Source organism: Oncorhynchus mykiss, chromosome 7 (genome assembly GCF_013265735.2).
Source record: "Oncorhynchus mykiss isolate Arlee chromosome 7, USDA_OmykA_1.1, whole genome shotgun sequence".
Classification (NCBI taxonomy): domain Eukaryota; kingdom Metazoa; phylum Chordata; class Actinopteri; order Salmoniformes; family Salmonidae; genus Oncorhynchus; species Oncorhynchus mykiss.
In genome coordinates this window covers 13,233,072-13,246,513 of record NC_048571.1, presented here as the reverse complement: position 1 = coordinate 13,246,513, position 13,442 = coordinate 13,233,072, and the positions used below count along the sequence as shown (strand labels likewise).

At 41.9% G+C, this 13,442-nt stretch overlaps 1 protein-coding gene across 1 annotated transcript in view; it reads left to right on the top strand.

Moving 5' to 3' along the window:
* The window catches only part of LOC110527330, a 59,034-nt gene that overhangs the window by 9,928 nt on the left and 35,664 nt on the right, over nucleotides 1-13,442 (top strand). The window contains exons 2-3 of the mRNA XM_036982626.1: nucleotides 408-689; nucleotides 2,762-3,028. Of these exons, the coding sequence (XP_036838521.1) occupies nucleotides 408-689; nucleotides 2,762-3,028 (549 nt within the window). The remainder of the gene's footprint in view (nucleotides 1-407; nucleotides 690-2,761; nucleotides 3,029-13,442) is intronic.

The following is a 13,442-nucleotide window of genomic DNA, read 5'->3' as shown; positions in this document are numbered from 1 at the left end:
ATTCAAAGCGTCTGTTTATTGGTAACATACTGTATCTCCTGTGGGAAAATGTGCATATTGTTTCATGCAGATTTGAGAATGTTCGCATGAAACTCTGTCGCGGATTGGATGGAAACCTAGCTAGTGATATAATAGGGGACAGGGTGTAGACACAGACTTTAATCTGTAGTGTAGTCTAGATACATTTCTGCTCCAGTAGTGGTGATGGGGAAAATACTAGTCAAAGTGTGCAGACTACATAGGCCAGATATGCCCAGCGATCAGAATTCTTGATATAAACAGTAAAGGTAGATAATGTCTCTTTCAATGCCAATAGGGTTAGGACTGCATATCTATACCCTAACCATCATGTGTTACCCTGGATACATTGATATTCTGATACATGTATGAAATGTCTGCTTTTCCAGATCTTTATCATCAAGTGGAAGGTGATCTGGTGTTGAAGCCAGAGAAGTCCACAGTGCCTGACCCCATCACAAGCATCCTATGGAAGCATGGGAAGAACAAGGTGGCAGAGTGGTACAAGAATTATGGTCTGGACATCTATGGTACCTTCATAAACCGTACAACCCTGGACCAGACTACTGGAGAGCTGAGAATCAGTGGATTGATGAAAACAGACAGTGGAGTTTATTCTGTGGAGTTCAACAGCAAACTGCTTGACAAGACATATATACTGTCTGTTATCAGTAAGTGTTTCTGTATGTGTGTATGTTTAGCATGTAGATCTTGGTGGGGAAAAAAATCTGTACGATGCATGCCAGCATAGCACTACTCAACACAACACTAAACAATACATTCATTGCACTATAATGGTGACTAACGGTGCCCACAAACTGTTAGGGCCTCCATAAAGCTGTCCCAACATCAGAGTCCCAACTGCAGTCCCAACACCTTACCACTGCAACACCTGGATATCAGCAGAACCATGTCTGGCAGCAAAACAGATCATTCAGCCTCATTTACAGCCTTTAAAAAAAAATATAGCTGATATGGCTGACTTGCTTAAACAAATGTAGTTTCTACTGACAATTGAGATTTACAAACTATGGCATAAGGGGACGACAAGCGGATAAGAGGCAATCCGCAATTTCGATTAAGACATTAATGAGCGAGCGATGATGGACATAGTCAATGTAATTATTTGTTCAGCACTTTTGAAATGTAAAACGACAGAATTCAAAACATGGGCCGTTCTTACAGTGTTTTCCCTGTACACCAAGTGAGAACCGTAGGATAAATAAAGGGGGCATATAAACAGACAGTGAAAGCTCTTACAATATTCAATGATTACATTTCTCTAAAACAGGTTATAGACTACATGTGCAACACCAAGTTAGAACAGTAGGCTGAATTAAGAGGTGAAAATAGACCAAATTATTAGGGTGAGGCACATTGAACACCGTTTGCGTGTCAAAAAAGATAAATGTCAGATAACACTATTTGACATGTCAAATAACACAATTCTATTATAGAATGTTGGTGTCCTGAATATGCACGTGGCACAACTACTATCAGTAGCACTGTCAAATCTGTACCAAACAGTAGCCGAACAAACATACACCGGGGAACGAGTTATGTGTTTACAATACCACTTCGGTGAAAATGGACCAAATTATTATCAGCACATGGGCTCTTAACAGCTTACTACACAACATACACTTAGTATTACTTTCTTAGCTACAGTATACATATCTCCCTGGCGTATTACATCATTTATGCAGCAGCATACAATACATTTTTGGACTCAACTTGTGATGTGCTCACTTAAACAGGAAGGTGGTCCTTTGTGGGCAAATTTTGTCATCAAACTTTGTCATCAAAGTCTGGCATTCTCTGGATTTATGGTGGGACCACACAGCCACTCCATTGAATAGCAGGCTAGTGGTTGCTTTGCAATGCTGCAGTTAGCCACTGATTGCTTACATACCACTCCTTATTTAATTTGCGATTTCCAACTTGTTGTGTAATGCTTATGTCCAATGGCCGATGAGAACCCATGCGTTTTATCTATCATTTCTCTTCATTATTTCTCTTCATATGACAAGGATTAAAAAGGATTTGCCAGTAGACTGTAGACTTGATTCATGATGATGACAGCTAGGTAAGACTTTGAAAGTATGATGTTGACATAATCAGTCCAATCAAAGATACGTTACATATAATGTGATTTGATGTGATTTTGTCTGTGGCCAATGACCTTGAGCCTTCTTGGAAGGGCACTTGTAATATAACTCTATGGCAGGACCCAAAGGGCTGACATTTTGGATGTCTACCCTTACTAAGGACATAAACCTGGCAATGACATGGTGTCCCCATGAGTGACAGAACACTGAGCCATTCTCTGCTGGCTCGAACCACCACCACAGAAAGCACTGAGCTAGGCTGAAACACCTGCATTTTGGAGCTGCCTTATGCAAGAAAATAAAAAAGAGACCATGTTTGTATGCGGCTTTATTAACTCAATTATATATACATATTTTTTAAACATTGTTTGCAAACTGATATGTGACACGTATTAATGCCCAAATAGCATGCAAAACAGGAAAGCCCCCCCCCCAATATATATTTATATATATTTTATTTTGCTTAAAGTGTGGGGCTCAAAACATGTGGGGCTCTGCCCCACCTGCCCTGAATACGGGTCGCCACTGATGTACGTGTGTATGTGTGCGTGGTTGTTTAGAAACAGCAGGTTATGTATTGTAGTGCCTTACAAGCATTTTCCCACATTATTCCTGTTTCTTTCCTCTATTAACAGAGGCAGTACCCAAACCCACAATCACTTCTTCCTGTAACGCCAACCAAACCTCCTGCACTCTGACCTGTGAAGGGGACACCACTGATGCTGAACCAGTCACCTACAGCTGGAAAGAGGGAGAGGAGCCGTGGGTTGTTGGAGGAAAACTGCTGATTATCTCTAAGAGCAACACTGGCAATTCAACCAACAGTTACAAGTACATCTGCAAGCTGAACAACACTGTTAGTGGGGAAGTCAGTGAGCCAGTTGGAGAGGTGTTTGGTTCAGGTGAGTGGACACTCATAAGTGTGTTACAGTCTTATGTATTGATATGCCAGTAACACTGCTAGTGTTGTAGGACATTTTGAGTGCTGCACTATGTGGAATACCTGATCAACTCCTGTCAAAGTATCAATAAAACATGTTTTCATTTCAGAGCCTTCCAATACCAGTACTATTGTTGTTGGTGTTGTCATATTAGTGCTTGCTGCTGTCATAACAGGTAAGAACAGCACATCTATAGTAACAGAGCACTGCACATGTACATAGTTCTGAAGCACAGATTGACATAACAGCAGAAACAACAGGGAGCTATACCCCCTGAAGGGGGTATCTGTTCTACCTGTATTTACAGTAGTGTTCAGGCTACTGCTACAGTCAAGACAAGGGGTTAGATGCACCACCTGCCGTAGGTCACAGTCTTCATAATGTGTCACAAGGAGGCATCAATTTGGACCGTGCCCAGTATGGAATAACCTAATCGGATTCCTTACACTCGTTCTTCCAATGACCGATAGCCACACATCTAAAACAGGGAGCTATCCCCGGGTGCCTTAGCACAGGTTCGCTACCCTTTCCTCTCTGTTTCTTTGTCCTACCTTGGCCATTGAGACCACTGTTAGTGACTTCCACTGTGGCAGCGTTAACCACTTGTACATCTACGGAGTAAACTGAATTAGCTTCCACTCTCAATGCTGCTTGTACTATTAAATCCCAATGAGAATGCTTGTCCACTACCCCCTCTTTATTTGATTGGATTTTTCCATTCGCAGGGAAATGCTGACTAATTTTAACAATTTTGCACAATTTTTCCGATATTCGAGAATTGGTAGAATGCTCGTGCTCCTCTTTCAACACCTCTATGGCTTTATTAAACTTCTCTTCCTCTAGCCCCATTTTACAGTTAGAATTGGGGCCGTCTGTCGCCATTTCAATAGTTATTATTCTGAAATCTTTCCTGATGGTGTCCAGGGTGTGTAGATCTTCTTCACTCCCGGCTCTAATACACGCCTTTTATTAACTATTTTCCAAGGTAGCGCTAACCACTTCCCCAGAGAATAGTTATGGTATTTGTGCCTATGAATTGGTCATGGTACGTAATACCTTGTATTTGAACCAATCCAATAGCGTCTGCAAATGTATTACTGGAGAATACGGGTGACCTTATGTCTTATTCCAGTGTTACGCCTCAAATATCACTCTTGTTGATAACACACATTACCAAAATCATTCACAGTTGTCTTCCTATTGCCACATACTCTGTCACGGTTCCCCCTCCCAATAAGGCATAAACCAACCTCTTTCCTTATTGCTACTGCTAATACACACAAATCAAACAGCATTTGAATATCTTATTGCTTTTCTTTCAACCATGAATGTGGCTTTCTTTCAGAAATGATAGGAAACCTTCTTATCACCATCCACATTCCCTCCTGTTGTCCTTCTCCATGGACTACTTCTCTACAAACTGCCGTACTAGTACACAAGCATGACAATTTATCCATACACACACACTACGGCCACCGCGGCTGGGCTTTCACCCTCCCTTTATGGGTCTAGTAGGGAACCAAACCCACTCGGGACTTACCCCCTAGGACTTACCCTCTACAGGTACCAGCCTGCTCGGGCTTACCTTCCGGGACTTACCATATACCATGAATCTACAACTGGTGGTAATACAATGGGACTACTGAATAAGCTCAGGCATTCTAGGTCCGTATCCTATGATTGGTTCAGCCTACGACTCTCATCTCCCCAACATGTCAGAATGAGTGGTAACAGGTGTAGGAACTGTGCCTACCTTGTTTTTGGTGCTGGCTCCTGTTTCACTGATTCGGAATCTCTAGTTCGACTGTAATTCGTGATGAACCCTGCTCGCAGCGCCAACTGTTAGGTTCTAAATAAACAGAGTAATAAACTCACGGATGCTTAATAAAGCTCAAACCAAGTTTATTCACCCACTGGCTCATACAGCTGCATAAGACAAAGACATGGTTCCACCAGTGGTAGTATATAAACCCCAGTTTGGGTGACGTCCTCCTTCTCTCTAAACATTACATCTTTATTGCTAGGCAGGAAATTAAGTGATGCGGCCATAAACTGTTCCTTCTCCCTTAATATGACCTGGTCTGACCTCGGCCCCATTCCTCACTAAACCACATCTCTCCATCCTTATCAGTGCCTGCCACATGTGATTGCCCTTCCTTTACTCAATACATTCCAAGCTTAATTGTCTCCACCATATTCATTCCTCCTACAGATAACCATTAACTTCCTGTGTAGACCCTAGACTAAAGCACTCAATATTCCAATAGGATACCTGATAATTAACAATATCTCAAGTTTAGAACTCATCAGAATTCAAGGCACACTTAACCAGCATGGGTACCACAGCATTCTGCAGCGATACGCCAACACATCTGGTTTGCTCTTAGTGGGACTATCATTTGTTTTCCAACAAGGCAATGACCCAACAAACCTCCAGGCTGTTTAAGGGCTATTTTACCAAGAAGGAGAGTGATGGACTGCTGCATGACATGACCTGGCCTCCACTATCACCCGACCTCAACCCAATTGAGATGGTTTGGGATTAGTTGGACAGAGTGAAGGAAAAGCAGCCAACAAGTGCTCAGTATACTCCTTCAAGACTGTTGGAAAAGCTATCCATGTGAAGCTGGTTGAGAGAATGCCAAGATTGTGCAAAGCTGTAATCAAATTCAAAAGGTGTCTACTTTGAAGAATCTCAAATATATGTGTTATTTCATAGTTTTGATGTCTTCACTATTATTCTACAATGTAGAAAATAGTAAAAAATGAAGAAAAACCCTTGAATGAGTAGGTGTTCTAAAACTTTTGACCAGTAGTGTATATTTACAAAAAAATATGGAAATGATGCAGACAATTACATTGATGGAAGATACAATCTGCAATAGTAAAGCTGATCTACCCCCTAAAAAATAAAAAAGGCAGTTGGTGGGAAGTCATTACAGGCCTACACTGTATGCGCCGTTCCACAAGGGTGGCTGTAGCCTAGGGGGTCAGAAACCTTCTTGGGGGTCGGAAACCATCTTGTGTGCCAATTTACAATTGATCCTACAATTTATAAAGTTCTGCATGCCAGTTATCATTTTCATATACGCATTGTAGGCTACCTAACCATGCCCTAAAATCTGCCCAAAAACTGAAGAATAATGTAGCTGTCTAGTAGACAGAGGCGTTGTCCATTCAGCACCACACCACTGAGCTCCACTATGCCTACCTGTACAGAGGCTGTCCATTCAGCGGTGCTGAATCACGGACACAGCCTTCCCTTTAAAAAGGCATGTGTATATTTTGTGATTTGTCATTCTTTGAGCTTTTGTCTTCATGTGTCCTTCTCAATTGTAGGCCTAAGTAAGTCTTTTATTTTTTTTATTTATTTCAGTGCATGTGTTAATGCATGTTTATGTATTATTTCTTACATTGTTACAACATTAAAAAAAAATTGTACAAGCATTTTGCTACACTCACATTAATAACATCTGCTATCCAAGTGTATGCGACCAATAACATTTGATTTGATGTGTAGGATTTATCGAGCATAGTTTGCATTCATCGTCAGCTGTTTAATGCACCGGTTACTTTCACATTGATTTGAAGTCGGCCTGGTGCAGGTACTGTATGCATGTTGTTTATTGGTGCTCTCAGAAATGATGTATTTTTATTGCAGCTTAAGCATGTAAATGTGGGTGAAGTCATACTCAACAGCTGACAGAATGGTTAATGCAGACTTGTACTTTAAGAGGTATTTCTCACTCTGATATAGCGAATACTAGCTATAGAAACATGGATCAACTTGGAAAATAAAATCAATATTTTTTTTACTCCTCAGGAATGTTGGTGTGGAAGAAAAAGAAAGGTAGGATGATTCTCTGTCTGGGTCAGAAGTTTACATACACTAAGTTGACTGTTTGAAAATTCAAGAAAATGATGTCATGGCTTTAGAAGTTTCTGATGGGCTAATTGACAACATTTGAGTCAATTGGAGGTGTACCTGTGGATGTATTTCAAGCCCTACCTTCAAACTCAGTGCCTCTTTGCTTTTCACCATGGGAAAATCAAAAGAAATCAGCCAAGACCTCAGAAAATAAATTGTAGACCTCGACAAGTCTGGTTCATCCTTGGGAGCAATTTCCAAATGCCTGAAGGTACCACATCCATCTGTAAAAACAATAGTACGCAAGTATACACAACATTGGACCACGCAGCCATCATACCGCTCAGGAAGGAGACGCGTTCTGTCTCCTAGAGATGAACGTACTTTGGTGCGAAAAGTGCAAATCAATCCCAGAACAATAGCAGAGGACCTTGTGAAGATGCTGGAGGAAACAGGTGCGAAAGTATCTATATCCACAGTAAAACGATTCCTATATCGACATAACCTGAAAGGCCGCTAGGCAAGGAAGAAGCCACTGCTTCAAAACCGCCATAAAAAAGCCAGACTACGGTTTGCAACTGCACATGGGGACAAATATATTGCTTTTTGGAGATATGTCCTTGGTCTGATGAAACAAAAATAGAACTGTTTGTCCGTAATGACCATCATTATGTTTGGAGGAAAAAGGGGGAGGCTTGCAATCCGAAGAACACCATCTCAACCATGAAGCATGGGGGTGGCAGCATCATGTTGTGGGGGTGTTTTGCTGCAGGAGGGACTGGTGCACTTCACAAAATAGATGGCATCTTGAAGAAAGGAAAGGAAAGTTATGTGGGTATAATTTAGCAACATCTCAAGACATTAGTTAAGAAGTTAAAGCTTGGTTGCAAATGGGTCTTCCAAATGGACAATGAGCCCAAGCATACTTCCAAAGTTGTGGCAAAATGGCTTAAGTACAACAAAGTCAAGGTATTGGAATGGCCATCACAAATCCCTCACCTCAATCCTATAGAAAATTTGTGTGGCAGAACTGAAAAAGTGTGTGCGAGCAAGAAGGCCTACAAACCTGACTACGTTACACCAGTTCTGTCAGGAGGAAATGGCGAGAATTCACCCAACTTATTGTGGGAAGCTTGTGGAAGGCTACCCGAAACGTTTGACCCAAATTAAACAAAGACAAAAACTAACCAAAACAGCAAAAGACAAGGCATATTGACATTAGGGAGAGTTATGTGTAGTCGAGGGATCATATGGTCCAATGAGTAGCAATAGATGAGTCAGGGAACCGATTCAGTAGTCGCTACTACGCTAGGGAAGCTGGAGACACGGCGATTCAGACAGCTAGCGGGCCGGAGCAAGCAGATGGGCTTCAGGCAATGTCGCAACGGAAGAGCCTGTTGAAACCACCTCGGACGATTACTTCGGCAGGCCAGTTGTGATGGATTGGCGGGGCTCCGTGTCGGGCAGTAAAGGGTCCAGGCCAATTGGCAAAAGAGGTATTGTGGACCTCCTAGCTACTCCTAGTTTGAGGCTAGCTCAAGGCTAACTGGTGTTTGCTTCGGGACAGAGACGTTAGCCAGGAGTAGCCACTCGGATTGCAGCTAGCTAGCTGCAATGATCTGGTGTAAAGGTTCAGAGTTTGCGGTAGGAATCCGGAGATGTGGTAGAGAAAAAGCAGTACGATATACTATGGATTGATATTGCGCTGTGTAGACTGGCAGGTTTTGACTGAGCTGAGGCTGGCTGGTGTCCAAGTTAAGGCTGAAGTGGCTAACTGACTACTAGCTCGTAGTTAGTTAGCTGGCTAGTTGCTGAAGGGGGTTCCGGTTCTAAAGTATAAACATAGCAGATACATACTACATTGGGTGAGGCGGGTTGCAAGAGAGTATATTCAGTCCGTAGATGGAAAGTGAGATTAAGATACAGTGCCTTGCGAAAGTAATCGGCCCCCTTGAACTTTGCGACCTTTTGCCACATTTCAGGCTTCAAACATAAAGATATAAAACTGTATTTCTTTGTGAAGAATCAACAACAAGTGGGACACAATCATGAAGTGGAACGACATTTATTGGATATTTCAAACTTTTTTAACAAATCAAAAACAGAAAAATTGGGCGTGCAAAATTATTCAGCCCCTTTACTTTCAGTGCAGCAAACTCTCTCCAGAAGTTCAGTGAGGATCTCTGAATGATCCAATGTTGACCTAAATGACTAATGATGATAAATACAATCCACCTGTGTGTAATCAAGTCTCCGTTTAAATGCACCTGCACTGTGATAGTCTCAGAGGTCCGTTAAAAGCGCAGAGAGCATCATGAAGAACAAGGAACACACCAGGCAGGTCCGAGATACTGTTGTGAAGAAGTTTAAAGTCGGATTTGGATACAAAAAGATTTCCCAAGCTTTAAACATCCCAAGGAGCACTGTGCAAGCGATAATATTGAAATGGAAGGAGTATCAGACCACTGCAAATCTACCAAGACCTGGCCGTCCCTCTAAACTTTCAGCTCATACAAGGAGAAGACTGATCAGAGATGCAGCCAAGAGGCCCATGATCACTCTGGATGAACTGCAGAGATCTACAGCTGAGGTGGGAGACTCTGTCCATAGGACAACAATCAGTCGTATATTGCACAAATCTGGCCTTTATGGAAGAGTGGCAAGAAGAAAGCCATTTCTTAAAGATATCCATAAAAAGTGTTGTTTAAAGTTTGCCACAAGCCACCTGGGAGACACACCAAGCATGTGGAAGAAGGTGCTCTGGTCAGATGAAACCAAAATTGAACTTTTTGGCAACAATGCAAAACGTTATGTTTGGCGTAAAAGCAACACAGCTGAACACACCATCCCCACTGTCAAACATGGTGGTGGCAGCATCATGGTTTGGGCCTGCTTTTCTTCAGCAGGGACAGGGAAGATGGTTAAAATTGATGGGAAGATGGATGGAGCCAAATACAGGACCATTCTGGAAGAAAACCTGATGGAGTCTGCAAAAGACCTGAGACTGGGACGGAGATTTGTCTTCCAACAAGACAATGATCCAAAACATAAAGCAAAATCTACAATGGAATGGTTCAAAAATAAACATATCCAGGTGTTAGAATGGCCAAGTCAAAGTCCAGACCTGAATCCAATCGAGAATCTGTGGAAAGAACTGAAAACTGCTGTTCACAAATGCTCTCCATCCAACCTCACTGAGCTCGAGCTGTTTTGCAAGGAGGAATGGGAAAAAATGTCAGTCTTTCGATGTGCAAAACTGATAGACATACCCCAAGCGACTTACAGCTGTAATCGCAGCAAAAGGTGGCGCTACAAAGTATTAACTTAAGGGGGCTGAATAATTTTGCACGCCCAATTTTTCTGTTTTTGATTTGTTAAAAAAGTTTGAAATATCCAATAAATGTCGTTCCACTTCATGATTGTGTCCCACTTGTTGTTGATTCTTCACAAAAAAATACAGTTTTATATCTTTATGTTTGAAGCCTGAAATGTGGCAAAAGGTCGCAAAGTTCAAGGGGGCCGAATACTTTCGCAAGGCACTGTATATACAAAGGGGAAAAAACAAGCAAAAAACTATATTTACATGGGACAGGACGGGACAAGACAAAACACACGTCTGACTGCTACGCCATCTTGGAATCAGCTGTAACGCATATAATTAACTGGCTTTCATGCAAAGCAGTAATTGTTTCAAAACATCTCCTGCCATGTCACTGATACGTCGTGAAACAGTGTTGTTTGATGAAGGCATTGTCTGTATGTTTTTTTTGGCCTTTTCCCCCAGCATTGTCCCATCCAGATCCGCGGCAGCAGAAATAATTAAGTCCCCCACAATAGTATGGGGCTTATCCGTCCTGGCCACGCGGTAGCTCATCATATAAGATGCTTCTAGCCCCTTCTTATTAATAGTATCTGTTGTTTTTATACATGTCTTACTACTTGAAAATCATATTTATTCTCACTCAAAACTCCTGTGGCTTATTTTTCAAATTGGCATGTTTTGTTTCTAAATGTCTGCGCAAGAGTGGTTTCATCCAGTTGTGAGATAGTACTTTTGCACATATAACACACTGTGGCTGAGGAAAGGCACTTCTCCCAAAATAAGCCCAAATCAATGTAGTTCATCATATTTGCGCCTCTTCGATGGTCCAACATCCCTGTCTGTTGTTTGGTGCTTTCCCGGGTAAGGGGGCAATAGTTCTTTGTCTGCATCAGATTCACAACTGTCAGTATCCATGCTAGCTGGAACTTGTTGTCGACAGGTGCAGGTGTATTACTGCTGGTAGTGGCAGTACTACCAGTGGCAGTACTACCAGTAGCAGTACTACCAGTAGCAGTACTACCAGTAGCAGTACTACCAGTAGAGTTGGTATGTGTATCAATGGACGCGGGTCTTTTTTTTAACCATTTATACATTTTCCAGCAAACGGAATGAGCAGCAGCTACGTTTGGCTACATGCGGACCGTTAGTGGAATTCCCACGAGAGAAAAACCTCACCTAAATGTTTAGCCCAGTTGGAAAATATACATGGACTGTGAATCACATTTTTATGTGGCATACCCCCGACGGCATTGCGCGTAACCCTGGGGGTTTGGGAACACCTGGTGTAGAGGATAGTTGTACCATCTAAACCGCTGTGAAATATATTTTCCATATCCAAAAATATTGTATATTCAGCTGGTGTTTGAAGCTGGTGTACAAAACTGAAACGGGAAGCATATAAATAGCACACGTAGAACAGATCTACTACTTCTTAGACTTGCTTTCAATGGGAATGGAAGATCTATAACTCACGTTTCTATGTGAATTTGTTTGGGTTGCCCAAAAAGTTAAATATTGTAGGTTGAAGCAGTGTGTTTTTGCAGTAGGAGAGAGGCTGTTATTGATGTTGTCCTTCTGTGTGTGTTTCTGCAGAGGTTACTGTTCCCCTAATGGCATCACCAGAAATTAGTTTTAATTGAACTAGAGACCTTTACTCACACAGCAGTAAATCCAGAACATTTCCAAGGTCTCATAACCTTACGCAAAATTAAAGGGCAAATACTTAAATTAACTTCAAGGAACCTTCTCTACTCTTTTTGCTGGGAACAAATGTTGATGTCTGTGAAACACTGATGGTTCAGCAGAGGCTGTAGTATATTATAGTATACTGTTTCCTCAGGGCGCGACGGTGAGCCTAAAAGGGCCCGCAGCGGACCGGCATTTGTGGAGGCGGAGGCGATTGCGGTGGAGGCGGCGATGGTGGCGATTGCGGAGGCGGCGATGGCGGCGATGGCGGCGGCGATGGCAGCGATTGCAGAGGCGGCGATTGCTGAGGAGGTGGCATTTGCGGAGGAGGCGGCGATTGCGGCGGAGGCGGCGATTGCGGCAATTCCAAAAGCGGCGGAGGCCCGGGAGCCGACCTGAACACAGCTGAAAAAGGAGAGGGAAATGGAGGTGCGGGAATTTCACTAACTCTCTCCAAAGGCACCTACCTCAAGAAACATTTCAAAGGGAGAGATACAGAATCCTTGGTAAACTCAGACAACTGGGTGGTGGACATTTCCTCAGTCCTGAAAAAAATAAACACGTACTTTGTTTTCACTATGCTATATCCAAAAAATGTTGCATTTTGGGCAGGAAGCCTTGATAAAAGCATGCATATCCAGAATTATACTTCAGACACATCAGATGATACAGTTTCCCAGTAAGCAGAATAGACACCTTCTAAAGTAAACAATCCCAGAGCCACTTTCCGGTAACCTTATCATTTTGACCTGTTGCATTGATTTAATGAACATATAAAACCTGTTGTTTAACAAATCTAGGGTCCTCAAAAAGTTGGTGCCGTCTTATCAGCTTAATATTCGATACTAAAACATTTACTTCAATCTCAGACTCTGTTCCACGTAATGGAAACCAATTATCGTTTTAGATGACATTACCTTCTTGCTTAAATCACTGGTGTTACGCAAACTATGAAATTGAGTAATAATAATTAGAAATGGTCAAACATCTCCCATTCAACTATTCATACCTCTGCTCCAAATATCCCAAATGCATCCCTTACAGCCCGCTCGAGCCCAGCGCACCACTCTCTTTCACATGTCAATCAACACAAAAACGTATTACCTCAATCGCCTTGCTATTCATGTTGAATAAATAAGTATTTCAATTTGAACTGAGAAAGGCGCTAAATCGTTCAGTTTACATCTTAAAACAAACACTAGCTGCAGTATGTAGCTAAGAAAACCATGTCAATATTTGAATTACAATGGGGCAAAAAAGTATTTAGTCAGCCACCATTTGTGCAAGTTCTCCCACTTAAAAAGATGAGAGAGGCCTGTAATTTTCATCATAGGTACACTTAAACTATGACAGACAAAATGAGAGAGAAAAAATCCAGAAAATCACATTGTAGGATTTTTAATTAATTTATTTGCAAATTATGGTGGAAAATAAGTATTTGTTCACCTACAAACAAGCAAGATTTCTGGCTCTCACAGACCTGTAACTTCTTCTTTAAG